Source organism: Rhamphochromis longiceps, linkage group LG9 (assembly GCF_057381845.1).
Source record: "Rhamphochromis longiceps isolate RC_006_pf linkage group LG9, R_longiceps_female_GT1.1, whole genome shotgun sequence".
Classification (NCBI taxonomy): domain Eukaryota; kingdom Metazoa; phylum Chordata; class Actinopteri; order Cichliformes; family Cichlidae; genus Rhamphochromis; species Rhamphochromis longiceps.
The window spans coordinates 32488967-32512141 of NC_140565.1; the positions used below are offsets into that span (position 1 = coordinate 32488967).

Genomic DNA, 23175 nt, shown 5'->3' on the forward strand with positions numbered 1-23175 from the left:
ATGGTGATTGAGGACTCCCAGCCATTTAGCATTGTGGAGGACAAAGGATTTAAAAGAGTTGTTAAATCATTAAATCCTAGCTATGTTCTCCCCACTAAAGGTTATAAAAGCAGTGAAAATCTAGTTTTTACAGAATAAAATGTGAACAGGCAGGACTGAGGCTCAAAGCCTCAGTGTGTAGCTGTCCATACCTCAACGTTACAAAAGCACAACTACTGTCCACACCCCAACCACACCTCACCTCACAGTAAATGATCATTTCCATTTTAAGCATTTCCAAATAATCATTTTCGATACTGCCACTATAAATATACACAGTATGCTGCCATCACTACAATATACATGTTTTACACACTCCTTTTGTTGGAGGCTGTGTGCAAAATGCCACACTCTTCAAATTCATGCCAACTAATATTTTTACGTCCAGTAAGTGTCCTACTAGAGCAAATGAAGCTTCAAGAAGCTTTGCGCTGGGGTGAACCAATTGGATGAAAATTGGAATGGAAAACAGGAGGGAGACACAGCTGGGAGGGTTCAGGCTAACGAGACACGGGGAGCAACGCTAGACACACTGAGATGAGGCACAACCTTTCACAATAAAATGGGAAACAAGAAACAGACACAGACTTGACACTGAACTGAACTTGTACTAAACGAGAGACACAACCTAAGAACTAATCCCTCACAAAGAATAACTGAAACATAGAATAATACTAATAAACAAAGCATGACAAAGTGATCAGAATACAAACCATAATACAAAGGAATATAAGAACTGAAAATGCTGGGTCAAAATGACCCAGGACCGTGACAAATACAGGTATATTAACTTTGTGGTATTCAAAGGTTGCATTAAAAACTGGTGAGTTTAGTGCAGGATAAGCTGGTTACTGTGCAGTACTGTGATATAGTTTACGGTAATGTTGGGCTGGTGCAGAGCAGCTGTGCGGATCATGCTCAGTAGAAGCAGAAATCAAATGAAACTTAATGTGATGATGCTCATTCACTCACTGATTTCTGTCTTTAAACTAGCTTTCTACTGTCTGCAGGCAGCAGCTGTGACAGCTCGTGTCACTTCTGCTCATATTGAATTCAGTTGGCTAAATCCACAATGATCAAGGAAGGGAGCAGAAGCAGCTGCGCAGCTCAGCTGATCACAGCCTGTACACCACAGCTCCTACGACAGGAAAGGAATCGTTTTCCCTCAGAAGTCCCTGAACTTGCCATAGACTCAAAAAAAAGCAGGAAGGGCCCAAAGAGTGCCAAGAAAATAATCCCACACCATTACACCTCCAACAGTCTGAACTGCTGATACAAGAAATGATGGATTCATGCTTTCATGCACCAAATTCTGACCCTAAAATCTGGACTTGCAGCAGAACTTGAGACTCATCAGTCCAGGAGACATTTTCCAGCCCTCTGTTGTGAACGTTTGGTGAACCCGTGTGAGCTGCAGCCTCAGCTCCTGTTCTCAGCTGACAGGAGTGGCACCCACTGTGGTCGTCTGCCGCTGCAGCACGTCTGCTTACAGTTTTCACATGTTGTTGACTGGATATCAAACACTTGTATATCGGTAGATTTCTTTTACTATATTTTATTAATATTTTGCTCTTTACTATTTTCTTTTCTACTGTAGCATTCTGCTGAGTGACTGTCTTCTGCTCGTCAAATACATTTCATTGCAATGCTGACCGTGTGCTAACCTGCATGTGACAAATACAACTGAAAACTGAAAGCTGATAAGATTGTTGCGTTGGGGTTGTATTGGAATAGCATGATGGCATGTTGAATTGATAAAAAAGAAAAGAGTACAGCTCATATCTTTGTGTTTGTGGGTTCTTTATGTGTTTATGTTTGTTTGTGTTCTGTATGTGTTTTTTAACTAAAAAGTGGCAACAGCTGTCAGATAACTGCAGAAAGAAAGTAGTAGAAAGTATAAAATGTTACACCAAGCTGTTTCTGTTATTGTGTCTGTCCTGTTTTACATGAATGACACAAGACAGAGAAAGATCTCTGCAGAGCTTATCATTCAACAACTTCCTGCTTCAGTGTCTTTTTTCAGCATCACTTATCACAGATGTTAGCGATCCCACGGCTCACGGACGCAGGTGGTGCGGGCGATGCAGGTGATGTCACATTCCAGGGAAGCCGAACGTTCCTGCAGATCCCGCATGAGGTGGAAGGAATGTTCATCTGTAATCCTCCAACATTTACATTAAACGTGTGGCGTAAAAATGTGGCTGCGCTCTTAAAGGAGAATGACACAGTACGTGGACTCAGACCCGTGTCTTTAGCGCACACTTAATGTTAACATGTATGTGTAGATGACATGTGTTAAGCATAAATTACTACGATATTGATTTAATACAGTGGTTCCATCAGGCCCTCCAACATGGGCTGGTAAAGTGGACTGGTACTTAACACTACTCTATTTGAGCACTCAAAGCACTTTCATACTGTAAGCTTTATTCAACCATCTACCTTCCAGGCATCAGGGGATAAAGCTGACCTTCCAATTAGTGGACAAGCTGCTCTACCTCCTGAGCCCCAGCAGCCCCAGCTGAGTAACAAAAATGACCACACAGGACCATCGTGGTGCAGTACAGAGACAAAGTACACACAAAAATAACTTTTAAAAAGTCCTTGACTGAATATTTAGAAGCTAACTGAGGAACAATTTTATTTTCTCTCTTTTTTACGAGTTGAATGATTGAGTGTGTCGTTACTGAAAGTGGATGTTTTATAGGTTTGGCATTTAAGTGTGTGACAACCTCAGCCCTCACTTCTATCCCTCACCCATTTTGGACTAAAATAAAAGGAAAATAGCTTTTTGATGTGTCAGTCTGAATTATTTTTTACATTTTAAAAGATGCACATTTCTGATAGCGTAAAGAAAGAGCAATCACTGACAGTGCTTTAGATGTGGTGCATTATATCAGTGCACAGGGTGCAGAGGTTAACACTGTCCTCTCACAGCGAGGTTTTTCTTTGGAACATCCTGGCGAGCCAGGGCCTTTCTGCATGGTTTGCATTTTCTGCCTGTCCCTGCGTGGATTCTCTCCGGACTTCCTCCCTCAATCCGGAGACATGCGTGCCAGGTTAAATGTTTCTAAACCGTGAGTGTGGGTGTGAGTGCACGATGGACTGGTGACCTGTCCGGGGTGTGACAGCTGGGAAAGGCTCCAGCTCTCTCTATGATCGAAAGGTGGATAAGCGGTTAAAGAAACAGAGCGATGCATTATATCCACTGCATGTGTTTTACAACGAAGTGAAGAAAATACAAAGAAACAGGATGTGAGCCCTGTTTCAAAGTGTGCACCATCTTTGATATATTTATCTTCCTGTATAGAAAAACATCCGAGGAAGCATCGATCCACCTCTCCGTCTTTGAATGGAAAGATTTTTAGGCGTTTTCATAAACATTAAAAAAAAACGTTTTCTTTTTTATTGCTCAGACATCGTGTTTTTACAGAGTCCGCTTTTTGGCACATTTAAGGGCCACATATTCTTGTAATGAACTTTCATCACTAACCATGATGTGGCCTCATGTGGACAGCCATGAGAGGAAGTTTGTGTGCCAGCAAGCGGTAAATAATAATGCAGTAAAACTCAGCTGTATTGCTATAAAATGTCTTCATCGAATGGTGCTTTCAAACGGTTTATGGGTGTAACTGTCGCCAGTACAAAAACATCAAGACCATAAAACAATGTTTCTGTCTTTCTTTCTTAACTACATGACTACTGCATTTATATTAAATCCATTTGTATAAGCTTTATTATTGTTGTCACAATAAATACATAAATTAATAAATACGTAAATAAATAAATAATGTTTTGAGTTCAAATCACCCTACTGTATGTCTGTGAAGGTTCTCAGTCATCCAGGTCATCGTAGTCAAAGGAGCTTGCAAACTCCTTTCACCCTACTGTAGTTGAGCCTGCAGCGCCCCCTGGTGTGGAGGCATTTTAATGCAGTGCAGAAAGGTCGGAAGTGCTACTGTAGCTTTGTTATTATCAATAAAAATATAAAATATAATCCAAACTTCCTCTATTTCCTTTTTTCTGTGCATGAACATCAGGAATCGGAGCCATGGTTTAACTTTAAAAATATTTATTCACTGTCCTCTGATGTCATTTAAATGAACGCATTTAATATTTGTATTTTACTACATGTGTCTGCCTCAGCTGTTGCTCTGTGAGGTTTATACACAAAGTTATTGCGCATTAGAGATGTGTAAAGATATGGATCTTTAGCTTTAGATGCTGCTGAACAACCCACACACATAAAAAGATCATTTGAAAATCTATCTGAAAATATTTGCTGCCAAAAACAATCATGTTTGAGGTCAGACTCGTGGGGAAAACACTTCTCCACATTTAATACAGTCCACATTTGCCAGTTTGGGACATATTGCTTCAGGCTAGAATTTTTAATTAGCTGTCAACAAAAACAATAAACACACCTGCAGGATATTGTTTTAATCGTCTTCTTCTTTTTTTCTGAAGTGATCCCAAGAGCAGCAGTTTTCTCCTGTGAAGCTACAGAACAAATCTTCTGCTGCAGATGAATGAGTCTAATTATGGCTAAAAGCAAGAAGAATATCACACGTGAGCAGGATAATGTGCCATAATTACCCAAGCAGGATAACAGCTCACAGCAGCCTGTTGGGCTGAATGTGGGGCTGAAGGTGTTTTTCTCTGGAATAATCAGCTCCTTCACTCCATGCATGATGCATGATGAGTGCAAAACAGTGTTTTAGTGCCTGAGCTGCACACTGTTGCATACAGTTTATTATTTTCCTGCACATTATTATGGCCTCCAAATGTGATTAAGAGGAAATCTGAAGTAAGACTGTAGCTAAACATCAGTTTGATTATTTCCTAAACTATAAATTCAGTCAAAGATTTCTGAAATGACAGATTTCTTGAATAAACGTGAGTGCAAGCCAAACACTAAATAGCGCCAAACACTTGTATAAAACCAAATATCATATTGTTTTTATTTATTACTCTTATTATTTCACACCCTTCAGCCTCTCCAGCCACAAGACATAGCCAAGTCCACACCCACCCACACCCCACTTTCTGTGAAAAAGATGTGAGGCAACTCTTCAGGAGACAGAAGATCATGATGTTACCAGGCTGTGCTGATCAGCTGCCTCCCATCTTCACACTGATCTTCGACAGATCCCTGGAGCTGTGTGAAGTCCCCTGCTGTTTCAAACGATCCACAATTATCCCAGTCCCCAAGGAACCCTCTATCACTGGGTTAATGACTACAGGCCTGTGCCCCTCACGTCTGTAGTCATGAAATCCTTTGAGAGATTGATGTTGACCTACCTGCAAGACATCACATGTCCCCTGCTCCACTCCTTTAGTTTACCTACTGGTCAAACAGTTCAGTGGATGATGGTGTCAACATAGAGTGCACCTCAACACTGCAACACCTCGACTGCACTGTTACATGTCCTGGAGTCCTCCGCTCCAAACTCACTCAGCTCATTGTCCCAGCCTCCGTCTGTCAGTGGATCACAAACTTTCTGAATGACAGGAAGCAGCAGGTGAGACTGGGGAGAATCACATTTCAGGACTGTGTCCTCCCTCCTCGTCTCTTTCAGGACTGTGTCCTCCCTCCTCGTCTCTTCTATTCAGTTTAATTCGTTGTTATTTCTATAGCAACAAATCACAACAAGAGTTGCCTTTAAAATGCTTTATATTGTAAAGGCCCTACAATAATACAAAGAAAACCGAGAAAACCCCAACAATCATATGACCCCCTACGAGCAATCGCTTTGGTGATAGTGGGAAGGAAAAAATCACTTTTAACAGGAAGAAACCTGGAGCAGGACCAGGCTCAGGGAGGGGCGGGGCCATCTGCTGCGACCAGTTGGGGTGAGAGAAGGAAGACAGGACAAAAGACATGCTGTGGAAGAGAGACAGAGATTAATAACAAGTATGATTCACTGCAGAGAGGTCTGTTAACACATAGCAAGAAAGGTGACTGAAGGAGAAACACCCAGTGCATCATGGGAATCTCCCAGCAGCATGAGGAAGGATTCCCTTAGTTACGCTGCAATAAGTCTTCTCCCTCTACACAAATGATGACACCTTAGAAGACCCATCTGTCAAAATTTTTAAGTTTCCAGATAGCAACCTGAAGCGGCCACCAGTATGGACACTATCATCAAAAGGAGAGGATTCACTTCCTGCTGCAGCTCAGGAGATGTTGATCCAGTTCTACTCTGCAATAATCCAGTCTGTTCTCTGCTCATCCATCGGCGTACGGTTTGGATCAGCCAGTAAACAGAAAAAGAGCAGACAACAACAGACAGTCAGGACTGCAGAAGAACCATTGCTCCCGACTTACCCTCGATTCACAATTTGTACAAAGCCAGAGCAAAGAAACTAGCAGACAACATCACTGCAGACCCATCACAACCTGGACACAACCTGTTCCAGCTCTTCCCTCCGGTAGGCGCTACAGAGCACTGTACACCAAAACAAGCAGACATCTGTGCAGTTTCTTTCCACAGGACATCTCTCTGACGAACACTTAAATCAGTCACACAGTGTCTGAACTTAAAAACTTCCACTATATCTAGTAGATATAGTGGAAGTCCATTATAGAAACATAAATTATTTTAGACATATTTTATATGAAAAAATCTAAAGTTAGTCAGACGTTGGTGTCTTCACTTTTTCCATTTAATAAAGTTTTTGTTCAGTATTTAATGAGTTTGAATTACTGTTATTTATTTATGGCTATTTCCTCGTGTGTTCCTTGGTCGACTGTTTAGATTAAAATGTTTCCCTCTTTGGGCTGTACACATCTGAACTTATATTTAAAATCCAAAATGAAAACATCATAAAAACGATGTTTTACGCTTGAATGTACATATAGTTGAGTCATAAATAGGCTGCACACAAAATAATGTCTTGCTCATGTTGTAAGTAAAGCAGGAAAAAGTCGAATATATTATTATATATTATCAGTGCATATTATTATTGCTATTACTACGACATAATAGTAATGATATAATATGAAATATAAAAATACATGTGCATGACTGTTGACAGATACATAGCCTACAGATACAGTCTACTTGGTAACACAGCTATGCTATTTATAAATATCAGCCAACAACAGCACTTTTGAACATTTCAAAATCAGTGTCGCTTAAAATTATTTTCTTATTTTCTAGGCAACATTTTTTTTATTGGCTTCGTATGTGTATTTTTCGTATTCTATAGATTAAAGGGTTAAATATAAATGAAATGAATTCTTTTATTTTTTGCTATTACTGTAATTCCGTATTAACGATAGTAACCCTCCCCAACTGTCGTCCTTTGTCAGGGAGCGACGGTGTCTATCTTGACCGAACCCAGTTTCTCTTTGAGCAATATTGTCGTCTCGCGAGAACTTCGATGTCACGTGGATTATGGCTGAAGATCGCGGATATTAGAAGGTACTTTTCTGCTTTTATTTACTTTGTTGTGGCGTAAAATCGCGCATTTACGCAATTTGTTTATTACAGCTCGAGACGTATGTGCATTAGCTGTCGCTAAAATAAGCATGTGCAGCTTTTTGTGGCCGCTTACGTCGGCACCGCCGGTACAAACCTTCGAAATAAGAGCACAATGTTTTGCGCGCTTTTTACCACTACGAAAACAGTTAGCTTCTGCTTCGTGAATGATCCGCTGTGGTTAAACACCCGTGGGCCTTGCTCTCCTGTTTGGAGGCTTCTACTACACCCAAAGTGCAGATAAGTCTGCGAAGAGACCTAAACGGCGAGCAGGAGTAAATTGAACCCAACGGCGACACCGCTGTTAGCCTTAGCCACAGCCCGAGGCCTGCTCAGGAAGCGGGCGGGAGCTTTTATTTTCCAAAACTGCTTCTTCATCTTACCTGCCAAGGCTGTAGATTCAGATCATTATACCTGTTCGCAAGCTTTTAATATTTATGTTAGACGTCCACAAGTCCGCGTTTGGATTTTGAGCTGTTAATTAGACAATTAATATGCACCGCGGTTCGTTCTCACACTCTTTGTCATTAACAGGAGAGAAATCTACAAACCGAGAGCAAAGAGGAGGCGAAGCTGTGACTCTTCAGCAGCTCTGACACACTACTCACAGTAAGTTTTCACTCTGTTATCAAGTTTTAGAAATCCACGAGAAATCTGTGTTTTTATGTGCATTGACGTTTTTTGTGATATGATTTAAATTTTGTGCAATTATTAAAAATATTAGAAACATTACACTGGATTTCCAGCAGGTGAGTCATTAATATAAACCTGCAGGGAAGGTTTATTACGTTTATGGGGTGTTTGTGGCTCTTTGTGGTGTCTTTAGTCGTTTTAGAGTAATTCAAGGCCTCACACAGGGAGATATTAAATTAAAGCTTATTTATAAAAGTGCTTTTCACAGACAAGCAGTCACAAAATACTGTACACAAAAAAACTAGGAATAAATACATTGCTATATAATTGAAATTTAACATTAAAATGAATCAAAGTCTACTGGGAGCTTCTGTAAAGAGTATAAAATAGAAAGAACTTGCTTAATAGAACTCGTTAATAGTCTGATCATCGGTTTTTGTTTTTTTATTTAATTATTCATTTTTGTTGTTGTTGTATAGCTCAGATTTATCTAAGCCAGTAAACAGGACATTACTGTAATCTAAAAAACACTGATTAATTTTCTCCAGTTCAGCCAAGGAGACCGCTTTTTTGTTACAATGTAGACATGTTCTTTATATAAAAGAAACTCTCAGGTAGAATTTGGTTAGTCTGATTTATCTCAAGAACAGTGCTGATTATTACTAATCAGAGGAGCTAGTGTGTAAAATTGTTGAAATAAATCTTGTGGTGTCAAAGTCACACCTGTGGCTCTGGTAGCAGATGTCTGTCATATGAAGCTGGATTCAGTTAGTGAGGTAACCTCAGGTTTATCTGCAATCCATCAGTTTTCAAATCAAATCACTTTTATTGTCACATCACATGTGCAGGTACACTGGTACAGCACATGTGAGTGAAATTCTTGTGCGAGCTTCACAAGCAACAGAGGTGTGCAAAGTACAATAACATAAGAACAAGCAAAATATAAGAATGGCTAAATCTGAGAGTTATATGAATAAATGTATGTACAATATAAGAGTGTATGCATATTACTGAATGTGAATACTGTGTGTGTGTGTGTGTGTGTGTGTGTGTATGTATGTATGTGTGTGTGTGTGTATATATATATATATATATATATATATATATATATATTTATTACAAAGTAAATAGAGTAAATAATAAAATAAAGGTTGGTAGTTGACATGTGCAAAACAAGTGGCATTTATATACAGTATGGCGTGCATAATGTTGAAGTTCCAGTAGTGAAGCTGAGGTGTCTATGACGTGTTCAGCAGCCTGATGGCCTGATGGAAGAAGCTGTCTCTCAGTCTGCTGGTACGGGACCGGATGCTGCAGAACCTCCTTCCTGATGGAAGTAGTCTGAACAGTTTATGGCTGGGGTGACTGGAGTCCTTGATGATCCTCCCCGCTTTCCTCAGGCACCGCTTCCTGTAGATGTCTTGGAGGGAGGGAAGCTCACCTCCAATTATCCGTTCAGAGCACCGCACTACTCGCTGGAGAGCTTTGCGGTTGTAGGCGGTGCTGTTGCCATACCAGGTGGTGATGCATCCAGTGAGGATGCTCTCAATGGCACAGTGATAGAAGGTCCTGAGGATGCGGGGGCTCATGCCGAATCTTTTCAGTCTCCTGAGAAAGAAGAGGCGCTGCTGCGCCTTCTTCACTGTTTTGTTTGTGTGTACTGACCACGTAAGATCCTCAGCCAGATGTACGCCAAGGAACCGGAAGCTGCTCACTCTCTCCACAGCAGCGCCGTTGATGGTGATGGGGGTGTGTACTTCTCTGCACCTCCGGAAGTCCACTATCAACTCCTTTGTCTTTGCGACGTTGAGGGTGAGATGGTTGTCTTGACACCTCCCTGTAAGCCGTCTCATCACCGTTGGTGATAAGACCCACCACTGTAGTGTCGTCCGCAAACTTCACAATGATGTTGGAGTTGTTAGTGGCTGTGCAGTCGTAGGTGTAGAGTGAGTACAGGAGAGGGCTCAGTACACACCCTTGTGGAGCACCAGTGTTCAGTGTGATGGGGGATGAGGTGATGCTGCCCAGTCTGACCACCTGGCGTCTGTCAGACAGGAAGCTAAGGATCCAGCTGCAGAGGGAGCTGCTCAGTCCTAGATCCTGCAGTTTCCTGTCCAGCTTCGAGGGAACGATGGTATTGAATGCTGAGCTGTAATCTACAAACAGCATTCTCACATACGTGTCTCTCTTCTCCAGGTGTGACAGGGCAGTATGTAGTGTCAGGGCTATGGCATCATCAGTGGACCTGTTGTGGCGGTATGCGAACTGTAGAGGGTCCAGTGAGTCGGGTAGTGCAGAGCAAATGAAGTCCCTGACCAGCTTCTCGAAGCATTTGCTCACGATGGGGGTCAGGGCTACAGGTCGGCAGTCGTTTAATGAGGAGATGGTGGAGGATTTGGGTACAGGGACGATGGTGGCCACTTTGAAGCAGGCTGGGACTACAGACAGAGAGAGGGAAAGGTTGAAGATGTGCGTGAACACTCCAGCCAGCTGAGCCGCGCATGACTTGAGGACGCGGCCGGGAATCCCGTCCGGACCAGTAGCTTTGCGTGCGTTCACCTTCCTGAAGCACTTCTGCACATCCTCCTCAAACACAGTGTGCGCACTGACGTCATCCGCGGTGCGCACACTGTCCGGTCTCATGGTGTTCGCTGTGTCGAATCTAGCGTAGAATACGCTGGTGTCATCAGTGCTGGAAAAACCTATGTCCTCTGGAGTAGAAGGATCTGATGTTTTTGAAGACTGAAAGCTTTTTTCTTTCCCCAGTGAGCATAAATGTGATATTATTAGAAGTGTGTGTGTGGGGCGGGGGGGGATTCTAGCTTTTTTTTTCCTGTATGTTACGAATGGATGAGCTAATATAACATCTAGCCTTACTGAAGTCGTCCCTTGATGTTCTCAGGTGTATGAGAATAATTCAAGGCCTCAAACAGGTAGTAAATACTATTCAGTCAATCTCTAAGGCAGGGGTAGGCAACGCCAGGCCTCGAGTGCCGGTGTCCTGCAGGTTTTAGATCTCACCCTGTGTCAACACACCTGAATCAAATGATTAGTTCATTACCAGGCCTCTGGAGAACTTCAAGACATGTTGAGGAGGTAATTTAGCCGTTTGAATCAGCTGTGTTTGATCAAGAACACATCTGAAACCTGCAGGACACCGGCCCTCGAGGCCTGGAGTTGCCCACCCCTGCTCTAAGGTCTAATAATTCAAACAACATTGATTGCATTTACAAGCAACAGCTTTTTCCCCGCTTTGGCCTGTTTGATGGGTATTTAAGACACAGAAGCCACACCCACCGTACCAAGGCTCGCTTCATGTAAAGCTATAAAATAATTGGGCTTTTCATGGTTGACTCCACAAGTTTAGTCCATTTTGAGTGTTTATAATAATTTAGTAAAAATGCCTCGATGACCAAAGTTAGTTTTTGAAAAAATCTGTTATATTATATAAAAACAGGTTATTTTCCTTGGACTCGGTTAAAGCTATTTTTGGTGGACTGTGTGGGAAAAAACTCTGGATAAAAGTGTTGTAGCTGCAGTAATTTGTTTACATCGCTCCTGGAGCAGGAGAAACGTCTCCCTTCATGCAAAGTTGTATTTTCCCGTTGCTAATGCGTTAGTGATGAGGATGCCCTCGCCTGTTTTCCAGCAGCAGTGATGGCGCATGTCTTCAACCATGGGAAGCTGCTCCTGCAGCGCCTGCACCAGCAGCGGGAGATGGACTTTCTGTGTGACATCACCATAATGGTGAAGGACGTGGAGTTCAGGGCTCACCGTAACATCCTCGCTGCGTTCAGTGAGTATTTCTCCTCCCATGCTGAAAAGGGGGAAGAGATCACGACTCTGGACCCCGACAAGGTCAGCCGGTACTCGCTGGAGAAGCTCCTGGAGTTCGTCTACACGGGACACATGAACCTCAGCAGGTAAGCGTGAGGGTTTAGAAGCCAGCATCAGCCAAAACACGGATAGCATTTACGCAGGGTCATCCTGTACAGTTCTACATCTGTATACCCAACAACCTGAGTGTACAACATATGAACAGAATGACAGCAAAGTAGACTTGGATGTGATGAAGCCAACGTCAGATACATACACGTTATGGAAAGTAAACGTTAGTGAGACATCTTTGCTTTGTGCCTCTACGTGATTTACTGATGGCTAAAATGTGCTTATTATTAGTTGTTGTTGTGGTTCACATTAGCTCATTAAGCTTTTGTTTTTTTTAATTAAGAAAGGTAGCTAAATAGTTTTTCAGACAGTACAGGGTTAAAGTTGGCACACAAGATACAGTTAGCCTGCTAGCTGCGTGAATAAGTTCTTGGTTGTTTTGTGGCGTTAAAGGCTTCTTCATCGCTGCAAATCAAGATGGCGGCTTCGTAGTATGGTGGCTTACCTGTTCGCCAACAAGCCAAAGATCTCAGGAGGACACAAAAAACTATTTATGAAAGGTCTGCAAAATCAAACGTGTGGTGCTACACGCTGTGGAGATCTCTTTTGAAACAAGGACTGAAAGTAGCTTCTTCAAGACAGGATGTTGCTTTGTTAGCTAGGAGAGTTTTGCTAAGTGAGACGTTTGCAGTTTGGTCATTTGAGCAGAGATCTTAGTTTGGTTAATGTTGTCTGCTAATGTTGACTGTAGTTTTTTCCTGCAGTCACTCCTTTTGACCATATGTGTTAGCTAACGTTAGCTCACCTGCTTGTACAGGCACTGCCATGGCACTGTTAGATACTTGTTCTGCGGACGCCCCTTTAAGGTATTCATACCTGACGTTTGGCTAGCTCTGTTGGGTGGTGCTGTTTCCATAACAACAACAAGCAATAACTTACAAGGCGAGTGTTTTAGGTTTATGTACAACGGGGGGGGGGGGGGGACAACTCCAGGCCTGGAGGGCCGGTGTCCTGCAGGTTTTAGACACACAGCTGATTTAAATGACCTCCTCAACATGTCTTAAGGTTCTTTAGAGCTCTGATAATGAACTACCGTAATTGTCGGGCTATAAGCCGCTACTTTTTGCACAAGCTTTGAACCCTGCGGCTTTTAGTCAGGTGCGGCTTTTCTATGGGTTGTCCAGGATTTTTGTCATATCGTAAGAGGATTTGTTTTGTTTGTTCCGCTGTTGTACGGCACTACGTTGCCTGGCGGAAGGATCGGGGTTCAAGAGTGGTATGTTGGTCACATGTCCGTCCGCCAGGCAACGTGGTGCCGTACGAAGTAGCGCAAAAAACAAACTTCAAAGTAGCGCTACGCGTTCAGAGGGAGGCGTGGATGATGAGCGGCGATAAACTTGCGAAAAGCAAGTTATGCCCAACTCCACCGGTGGATTCTGACAGCGTGGAAAAGTGTGAAAACATCCACGATCACCAACGGATTTCGAAGGGCTGGACTGCTGCATGATGGAGAGGACACTGCCACGGCCCTTCTGAGGGTGTTCGACTCTGACACTGACAACGAGGATTTCTTTGGTTTTGAAAGTGACAACGAAGGAGAGAAGCGGAGAGTGGATGATGAAGCCACCCTGAGCCTGTTCGTATCCGACACTGGAGAAGAGGACTTTGGTGGTTTTAGTGTGCAGGAAGATGGTGGTGAATGACTGACTTTTCTTCTTGTCACTGCACCTGAGCCTAAAAGGTAGTCCGAATCTAGTGTGCTGTAGGTTATTGTTATGTACTACATTTGTTACTCATTTATGAAGCACAGTACATGTTTCGTACTTGTAATTACTGCTACTTGTACATATACCTAAAAAGTTGTGCAAATATGTACCCATAACTTGTTTTTCAAAATATTAATAAAAGTGATGTCTCCAAACAGCCATCTCTTTCCTGACAATTCCCTTTGTGCATATTCTCTTACATATGATAAGTCAACATTGAAACACCTGCGGCTTTTAGTCAGGTGCGGCTAATGTATGTACAAAACAGGATTTTCCCCTGATTTTAGCTTGTGCGGCTAATATTCAGGTGCGCTTTGTAGTCCGGGAAATACGGTAATCATTTGACTCAGGGGTGTTGACCCTGAGTGAGATCTAAAACCTGCAGGACACCGGCCCTTGAAGCCTGGAGTTGCCCACCGATTATTCTCTGGAGTGATCAACTTCTCCAACATTTTAGTGACATACTGCACAAGCAGCCACTTTAGTTTCTAAGGATATGTTTTTAGCGTGATTTCATTGGTTAATGCTGCAGTCAGTCCACATGATGTTAGATTATGAAAAGGTCATAGGCGTGGGACACTTGTGAACTGAATTTTGAGTTGGTACTTTGAGTAAAATGTTTTTCTTTCTGGTTCCAGCACCCGACAAGCGGCCGTACGGCGAGCTGCCATCTTCTTAGGAATGGCCGAGGCCACGAAATATCTGGAGGAGTTCCCTCACTGGTCTGAGCTCGGCGAAACGTCACAGTCGGAGGCAGATAAAGAGACGGGTCTCTCGCCTCCCAGCCCCGCCTCCCCAAGCAGCCCCAACTCCCCAGTCCCACTATCCATAGTCTCTGTTGCGGGGGAATGGCACGAGGAAGGTAAGGGCAGCAGAGAGCAGGATGATGAGGGCAGAGATATGTTTGTGGAAGACGATGAAGAGTACACCCCAAGCACACCAAGGAGCACCGGGAGAGTAGGGGGCAGGAAGAGAGGTAGAAAGCCTAAAAGTTTTGGCGACGAGCAGATGGAGGCGAGCAGCTCGGCTGACGGCATGCCCAAAATCTACAGCTACAGAGGGAGAGGACGAGGGAGAGGCAGGGGCAGGGGCAGAGGGAGAGGAAGAGGAAGAGGGAGCTTAAAAAGTCAAGAACTCTATTTGGATGACTCTGATACGAGCGTGAAGGACTTTGGAGACACCTCAGCAGACTGGAGCCCCTCACAGGGGGAAGAAGATGAGGAGGAGCCTGGGATGAAGAGGCCGAGGCTGAGCACCGGAGAGGGGAGGAGAGGGCGAGGCCGCGGGAGAGGGAGAGGCCGCGGGAGAGGCAGGGGCCGAAACAGGGGACAGACCAATGAGGAGGAGGAGGAGGAGGAGGCGGGGGATGACAGCATTGGCGGAGGCACAGAGGAGGAGGAGGCGGGGGAGGGAGTGGAAGAGGGCGAGATCGGGGAGATGGATGCGCTGGCTCTGGGCGAGATGTCGCTGTCGTGCACAGAGTGCAACAAACTGTTTAAAGACGTGAGCAGCCTGCGCCGCCACGAGAAGATCCACAAGGGGCTGAAGCCGTTCGCCTGCATCTTCTGCTCCAAAACCTTCAGGCAGGCCACGCAGCTGAAAACACACCTGCGCATACACACAGGTGAGCTCAGCACTGAGTGTCACGTGTTTTTGTTACTGGGTTTGTGAAGATGTGAGGCTGCTACACACCTTTTCATTTATAATTAAGTGTGTAAAGACAGGAAAATCCACCTGCAAGGTTCTTAGTCAGAATCAAACTTCGGTTACTTTGATTTGAATCTCATTAACTTTAACCCCTAATCAGCTAAAGGTTTTTTGTTTTGGTTTTGTTTGTTTCTTTGCAAAATAAAACAAAACCTCAGTCACTGCTTTCAGATACCATTAAAAGAAAAAACTTTTGAACCGTTCAGGCCTTTACAGTCGAAACATCTCCTGATGAGTTTCTGGGCTCAGATGCTACTTTGTAGTCTTACTTCCAACAGAGTCATGTTTATTGTTTTAAAAACAGGACTTCTTCCATCATTTATATACAGTCTGTAACCCTACTGCATTGTTTCTAATCAATTCTCTGTAATTTCCTGTCACCTGACTTCGAGTGTGGATGCCTGTGTGCTGGTTTTATTCATCATTTCAGTGAAAACTTTGGTTGAAATCAGCTTGATAAACAGAAGAAAAGTTTCTTACACGTATTAAACGTGTCAAACTGGCGCTCCGGTGCTTTTCTGTGACATTTAAATGCGTAAGACGTTTGCACATCCTCTGCAGCAGAATCCTCCCTCTGTGTCACAGAGCTGTCCCATACTTTCTGCTTCCTGAGCTGCAAAAACAAGCTCCGGAAGCAGGAAGACAAACATAGGATGTTGAGCACAAGCATGAGTTTAAGTTTGGAACAGAAATGCATCGTATCACTCAGCAAACCTTTGAGTTAAAATGAAAGTATGTGCAACCTGGATGTGAAGACCGGTGTCTGTCACCAGATAAGTGGAAAACCTTTTAACCCATCAGCTGGCAGTGATAATGTAACACACGTATAACAAGCGTCCTCCTTGTTTCTCTGTTGCAGGCGAGAAGCCGTTCAATTGTGCCGATTGTGACAAGTGTTTCGCTCAGAAGTGCCAGCTGGTCGCTCACCGCCGAATGCACCACGGCGAGGAGAAGCCGTACACCTGTGAGCGCTGCGGCTTCAAGTTTGCTACCTCGTCCAATTATAAAATACACATCAGGTACGTCAGTGTGGAAGGAGCTGAGGCCAGGAGGGCCAAGAGCTTGCGTATCTGCATGCAACCCACCTTTTATTACATATGACTGACGTAACGATTCAGCTGCTGCTCTGCTTCCACAGAGGAGCTAGTTAAAGATCTTTATTTTGCTCTCGCACACACGAGGGTGTTTACGAGTGGCAGAACTAATAACATTAACCTATTGTAGGTTAAACTACCCAGTAGTTTCTATAGTAACAGTTCTGCTGGTCTGAGGGCCACTGAAGAAAAATGTGGTTGCTGGGTGGCACACGTGTGTAGGTGGTTATTTAATAATAATAATGGATTGGATTTATATAGCGCTTTTCTAGGCACCCAAAGCGCTTTACAATACCACTATTCATTCACTCTCACATTCATACACTGGTGGAGGCAGCTACAGTTGTAGCCACAGCTGCCCTGGGGCAGACTGACAGAAGCGAGGCTGCCATATCGCGCCATCGGCCCCTCTGGCCAACACCAGTAGGCAAGTAGGGTAAAGTGTCTTGCCCAAGGACACAACGACCAGGACAGAGAGCCCAGGGATCGAACCGGCGACCTTCCGGTTACAGATGCGATTCCCAATCCCCTGAGCCACGGTCGCTGTGCTTCTATTTGCTTCTCACCTGTGACTTTTTTAAGCACTTGTTGTTTTGAGTTGTTGTTCTATAAATAAAGTTAAATTTTAACACGTTTCCCACAGACTGCACAGCGGGGAGAAACCGTACGTCTGTGACATCTGCGGCCAGGCGTTCGCTCAGTCCAGCACGCTGACGTACCACAAGCGACGACACACTGGGGAGAAACCGTACCAGTGCGACCTGTGTGGCATGTCCTTCTCTGTGTCTTCCTCTCTCATTGCCCACACACGTAAACACACTGGTGAGAGACGTGCAAATGAAAGGATGCGCTGCTCTGGTTTCCTGCCGCACTGGGCAAATAGACTTTACAGGCATTTTTCTGTATTTCTGTGCGTTTCAGGCGAGACTCCGTACAAATGTTCGCAGCCTAAATGCGACGCCAAATTTGTCACATCATCTGAACTGAAGAAACACATGCGGCGACTTCACCCAGGTGAGTTTAAAGCTTTGTTTGTTACGCCAAACATTTAAAGAGTGGTTAGATGGGACTGAAAGTCAGCAGTATCACACCAGGATCCTACTGCTAACTGCGGCTGTCTTTCAGGAGAGCTCATAACCTAAAATGTGCTTTATTGACATAATGAAACTATTTTAAAAATGTGCCTCAAACGGGTGTGGAAGAGATAATGAAGTGAGTTATAAAGAGCAAGCTCTCAGCTCCACACAGTTTCTGACCAATCAGGGTATAAACAGAGCCAGAAACCGATTGGCTGCAGTATTTAAATGTGTTCTCGTGGTGTTTGCAGAGGGGAACAGCGGCGTGCAGTGCCTGCTCTGTGGAAACAGATTTGCCAGCGTGAAGAACATGATCAAACACCAGGACAAAGCTCACGCCGACGAAGTGCGGCAACACAAGGAGAGAGCCCGAGCCGGTGAGCTGTCAGCCTGTTTATTAAAATCCACCGTGTCTTAAAGTGCTGTTAAAGTTTAATTGAATAAGAACCTGAAAGTGTTTTGGGACGTGTTGATCTTTTTGCAGCTTCAGTCAGAAAAACCACCCCTCAGTGTCACTGCATGATTCAGCCCTGAGGCTGGAAGCCCATCTCTGTGTTTACATGTGCATCAGTATCCTGGTTCACATTAGCTTTTTGAAGTTTCCATGGCCTGTGCAATAAAGCAGGATGCTGCAGCATGTAAGCATCCCATTGTCTGCAGTGTGCAGGCTACCTGCAGAGGCACCACTTAGACCAGCAGCAGAAACTTCCTCTCTGGCAACAGAGGAAGTGCCTAATAGAGGAAGTGAATTCAGTGTCTTTTTTGGGGGGCGGGGGGTTGCTGACCAAGTCAACACATTAAAGGCGCCAGTTTCTGGAGATTTTACATCTCTGTGCCTGTACGCTTCAGATATGTGGGGTTATTCTCCATCTTTAAACCAACGTGGCAGACTTCAGTATGTCGAGTCAGTGGAGAGTTTGAGGTCGAGCTGTGATCCCAGTGAGAATGGAATAGTATTATTGATTGATTGATTTTTTTTTTTTTTTTTTTTTTTTTTTTAAGTGGGTGTTCCAGATTTATTAACTCAAAGCCCAGTCCACTGGTGATGGCAAAGTAAAACAGACACACCAGAGCACAAGCTCAAAGTCAAACAGTGTTGTGAGCCAGGACTATAAATCAGGCTTAACATGGGAGTGTTGGATCTGCCTTTAACAAGTGTGCAGTGCTGCTGCTGCCTTAAAGGCACAACAGCAAAGCTCCCAATTCTGCTTGGGGGCCTTTTAAAGAACAGGCAGTAAAACTGTGTTGTTTCCATGTTGTCTTCTGGCTGTCTGACTGGGTTTTGTGTGTTTGAGCAGTGGTCCTGCTGTCCACCAGCCATCCCGTGGCCTTCGTCCAGAGCAAGCTCTCCCAGGAGAACAAAGGTTTGGGCTCCATCCCCGAGGGCGAGCCGGCCAACCCTGAACCGGCCACTCCCAACCCCAAAGCCACTGACCCCGCCGCGGCTGCCTCCGACGTCGCCACCACTGACTCTGCTGCAACCACCGCCAGCGTGACCGCTGACAGCATCACGGACGCCGCCGCCATCATCCAGGACTTCAAGGCGGAGCCCACGCACACCCCTCTCACCACCACAGAGCAGGTGACCTTCGACGCCGATCAGGAGCAGACCATCAACTCGGACACGCTGCACGCGCTGGTGGAGCAGCTGCGGCCGCCGCCTTCGCCCGCACAGACGCTGGAGCAGATTGTCATCATCAAGACGGTGGACAACATGGACAACATGCCCCCCCAGCAGTGAGGCCTGAGTAACACTGATCAGAACTAAACTTCAGTTTTAAACAGTCACTCGCTGATTGGCATAAAGTCAGTGCTCATGTTCAGGATAAAAAAATCAACATTTGTAAAGATAATCTACAATACAAAGACAATTTGGTCCAACTCGGGCTTTATTTTCATAGTTTTGACCATCATTTCAACCTGTGGTACAAACAGGAAATGCGAGCAGTCGAGTTAGAAACTAACATCAAGGTTAGACAAAATATTTTGGACGACGGACGGCAAAATATAATCCAAACTTTTTGTCGCCACATTCAGTTAAATCCAGTAGGACAGACAGTGATGGGAGCGTTTTCAGACTTTTTAGATAAATTAATCGCATTATGTGATTATTATTTGTCAAAAAAAGTCTCAAGCAGAATCCTCAGAAGTCTTTTTTTGTCTTCCATACTTCCCAAAACCCAAAGACTTTCAGCTCTCTGTGAGTTAAAATGGAGAAAAGCACCAAGTTCTGCATTTCAGAGGCTGAAACTAGAAACATGTGATGTGGTTTCCACAATTTGTACGTGGAAAAACCAGAATAATGATTCGCCGGCGTGCACACATTTAATATTTTGCAATAATAAAAAAACTTTCCAGTATTTTTTTTTTTTTAAATTGTGACGTATGAGAAACAGACGATCAGATTCACAGCTCATGGTCTGTATTTTGGTTTATTATCAAAATCACTTAGATTCTAACATATTTACAGACGAGCGTTTCCACCAAATTAACACTGATGCAAAAAGCATCAAATGAAGCTATAAACCTCCCTCCTCCTCCTCCCAAAACATAAACCCTTAAAGAAGCAGCGTGGCTTCAGTTGAGTTGGTTTACTGGTCAAAACTATAAGAATAAAACCTGACCCAGTAATCCTTTTAAAAATGCCCATATTTTTAGTAGAAGTGAAATGAAATTCATGATCCAGCAGGACGATTTACAGCTCCTCAAGGAGAACACGGGTCATATGGCAAACAAAATGCAGTTTAACCGTGTCAGTGGCCGATACTGTTGTGTGACGCCAGTCTTGAGCTTGAGGAAAAAAAGGAGTGTGATGGAGATCTGAAAGAGGCGAAAAACAGATCAGTTATTTTTCTAATGAAGATTTTTGTTTCCTTGGCAGAGAGGAGGAAAGAGCGGCAATAAAAGGCAGAATCAAATTATTATAACCTGAAGAATCCCAATAAGATTCTCTCTTTGTGTTCAGCAGTGACGTCATGATCAGCACTGATGATTTCATGCTGTTGTGCTTAAACCCGTTTCACTTCTTTGAATGACCTGCTAACTGCTCGTGTGAGTCACAGTTAAACTACATTCTTCCTGTAAAATCCACTGTTTGGGTTTACCAGATGTAACCAGTTTTCTCCCAGCATTAACCAGCTGTACACATAAAGATAACCAGTTTGATTACTTGTGCTGTCTTTTCAATCAGCAGATGTCAGAATCAGGAGGGAAGTGAGGGGGGGGGAAAGCCCAATCAGCAGATCTGTACAATTTACCGTTGTTCAGATGTCTAACGTTCTGATCCAAGTTCCTCGTTTCACTTCCCAGCTTAATGGTGAAGTGTGTGAAAAAAGAAACTGATTCTACATTTTCTTCTACTGTAGAAAGTGAAGCTTTGATTCACAGCGACTGACCTGCTTCAAACCGCTTAAAGGTGCTTTTTGTAAAAACAGCCCGTTGTGTGAAGATGATTTCCAAGTCCAAAGACGAGCGTGTTGGGTTACTGTGAGCGTGAATTGTTGTATATCTGACCAGAAGAATGATTTCAAGGGTATAAGCAGCAATGAAAAAAGGAGTTTCCTCCTGTGGATTTCTGGGATCTCCATTAGAGAGAGGGCGATTAGCTCAGGGTAGGAGGAGTCAGTTTAGGTAGTTCAGCTTCCTCCTTTAGCGAGGTGTTTAGGACTGTCTGCTGGATTAAGTGGCTGGAAGAGGAAGGTCTCCTTAGACTGCAGACCCCACAACCGTGATCTGGATACACAGACGGATGGAAATCAACATCTTTGTATTTTGTGGCAGAGATGTCAGCTAAAGCAAGGCTGAGCTGTACTCCTGTAATACCACTTTGGACCACAAGGTGGAGCAGTGAGTCAGTATAGTGTCCTCTCTGTCACACTGACCTGGCTCGTTTGGTAGCTAAAAGACTGTGTAGTGTTTTTATAAAGCGAACAGAAACTTTAGATAAGCTAGAGGTCTGATCAGATATCATTTTAAACTTATACAGAAGAAGGTGGCGCTGTTTGGGGCGGATAACTGTGCTTCCTGGTGAAACACCACCTCCTGGTGGTGAACGTTTGCATTACACTTTTTGTTTCTTTTTCTTTTTTTACAAAAAGTACCTTTAAAGTCCTCTAACCTCACACAACATTTTCTCCGATGTGGATGTCGTGGCGGCAGTTTTTTGTTTGTTTGTTTGTTTTTTCTATTACAGCTTCCTTTTGTTTGATGGAGTAACGCTTGTAAAGAATAACTCTGATACAGTACAACTCCGTTTTAATAGTTAGCGTAGTGAATAGGAGCTTTGGTATCACAAGATGTAACATCTTTATTTATCAAGCAATAAATGTTCCACCCTGCAGTGACATGTGATAATGGTGGCTTCATTGATGTAATAGAGGCTCTTTTTATTCTTCTTTTTTCTTTTTTAAGTAAATCAGTTGTTTCAGTGTGAAAGAGTGAAAAATGCATTTCTATTAACATGACTGTAGCTGTTTGTTTATTTCATTTGGTTTTTTTGTTTTAGGTAAAATGTCTGCATTACTTGTACAAATTTGTGAATTACATATACAAGTTCACTACTGTATGAAAAATGTACAACAGCAGCAGGAAAATAAAGACCGACAAAAAAGGGACAATCGGACTGCTGTTTGTCAGTTTATTATGACATTTTTACTTTTTTGTTCTTTATGTCACTGCAGATGTTTTTGTTGTTTTTCTCAAGCAGAACCACCTGTTTAGAGGATGTAATTTGATTTATAATCTAATCAGTATGTTCTGAAAGCATCCACATTGCAATAAAACACAGTTACTGAGCAAAGTGTCTAGAACTCAGTGGATACTATTTAAGGAACTGCAGTTTCTTGTCATAAATAAATGTAATACTTATGATTGGTAATATATAAATAACAAGTCTCCGATCAATTAAAAGTATTTTAGGAGTGAGGAAATAACTGGAATTGCTCAAAAATACTGTCTAGCAAAATAATGCAAATAATTTAGATTATACATTATATTCAGTGATGATTTTAAAATATTTCATGTAGCTTCTTAAAAACCACAGAACACGGACTTAAAGACAAACTGAGGACAATCCTTTAAAGGATTAATTTTTTTAAAGTTTTATCGCAATATATTTCATATTTTAAAATACAAAAAATAGACTAAAGCTCAAAATTTGTTTCAATTCTTTTTGACTATTGACTTTTATTAATTTGTGTTCTTGTAAATGCATCCATTTTGTTTCCTAAAACAATTTATTTTCTTTTACATTTCACTAACTGATCATAAAGATAAAAGCTGTAATTAAGTGTTTTGCCATTGATATTTCTTCTTAAAACGTTTTCTCTTAAATTTGAATTTGTGTTCTCCTGAATTTAAAATTGAAACTAATAAATTGGAAATATTCTTTTCTCTTAGAATGTTTATTTCTTGTTAATTAGCCACTTTTTCTTTTGATTTTCTATTATTTTTATGATTTTAAACTCAAAAGCTGAAGTTTTTTTCTTTT

At 42.9% G+C, this 23175-nt stretch overlaps 1 protein-coding gene and 1 long non-coding RNA gene across 3 annotated transcripts; one reads left to right on the top strand and one right to left on the bottom strand.

Moving 5' to 3' along the window:
* Positions 1–4124: 4124 nt before the first annotated feature.
* LOC146662627 (uncharacterized) lies at positions 4125–8032 on the bottom strand. Its single transcript, XR_014913164.1, has 3 exons — positions 7907–8032; positions 5821–5923; positions 4125–5670 (listed from the first exon to the last, which is right to left on the bottom strand). It is a non-coding gene; the product is annotated as an uncharacterized LOC146662627 (long non-coding RNA).
* Positions 7409–22303, top strand: LOC146662628 (uncharacterized). 2 transcript variants are annotated; one of them, XM_085417417.1, is made up of 9 exons: positions 7409–7466; positions 8058–8132; positions 11806–12079; positions 14449–15434; positions 16377–16536; positions 17255–17433; positions 17533–17625; positions 17939–18064; positions 18986–22303. In XM_085417417.1, exons 3-9 carry the CDS (start codon positions 11814–11816, stop codon positions 19426–19428), a joined length of 2253 nt encoding a protein of 750 aa, XP_085273543.1. In that variant the 5' UTR covers positions 7409–7466; positions 8058–8132; positions 11806–11813; the 3' UTR covers positions 19429–22303. The 2 variants fall into 2 exon arrangements, with proteins under 2 accessions (XP_085273543.1, XP_085273544.1); XM_085417418.1 differs by having other exon boundaries at positions 7414–7466; positions 11809–12079.
* The last annotated feature ends 872 nt before the right edge of the window (positions 22304–23175 follow it).

Bases quoted from the DNA above. Each gene is read 5' to 3' on its own strand.
- LOC146662628 (XM_085417417.1), top strand. From the start codon at position 11,814: ATGGCGCATGTCTTCAACCATGGGAAGCTGCTCCTGCAGCGCCTGCAC. The intron at 15,435-16,376 runs GTGAGCTCAGCA...TCTCTGTTGCAG, and splicing joins ACACCTGCGCATACACACAG to GCGAGAAGCCGTTCAATTGT. The intron at 16,537-17,254 runs GTACGTCAGTGT...CGTTTCCCACAG, and splicing joins AATTATAAAATACACATCAG to ACTGCACAGCGGGGAGAAAC.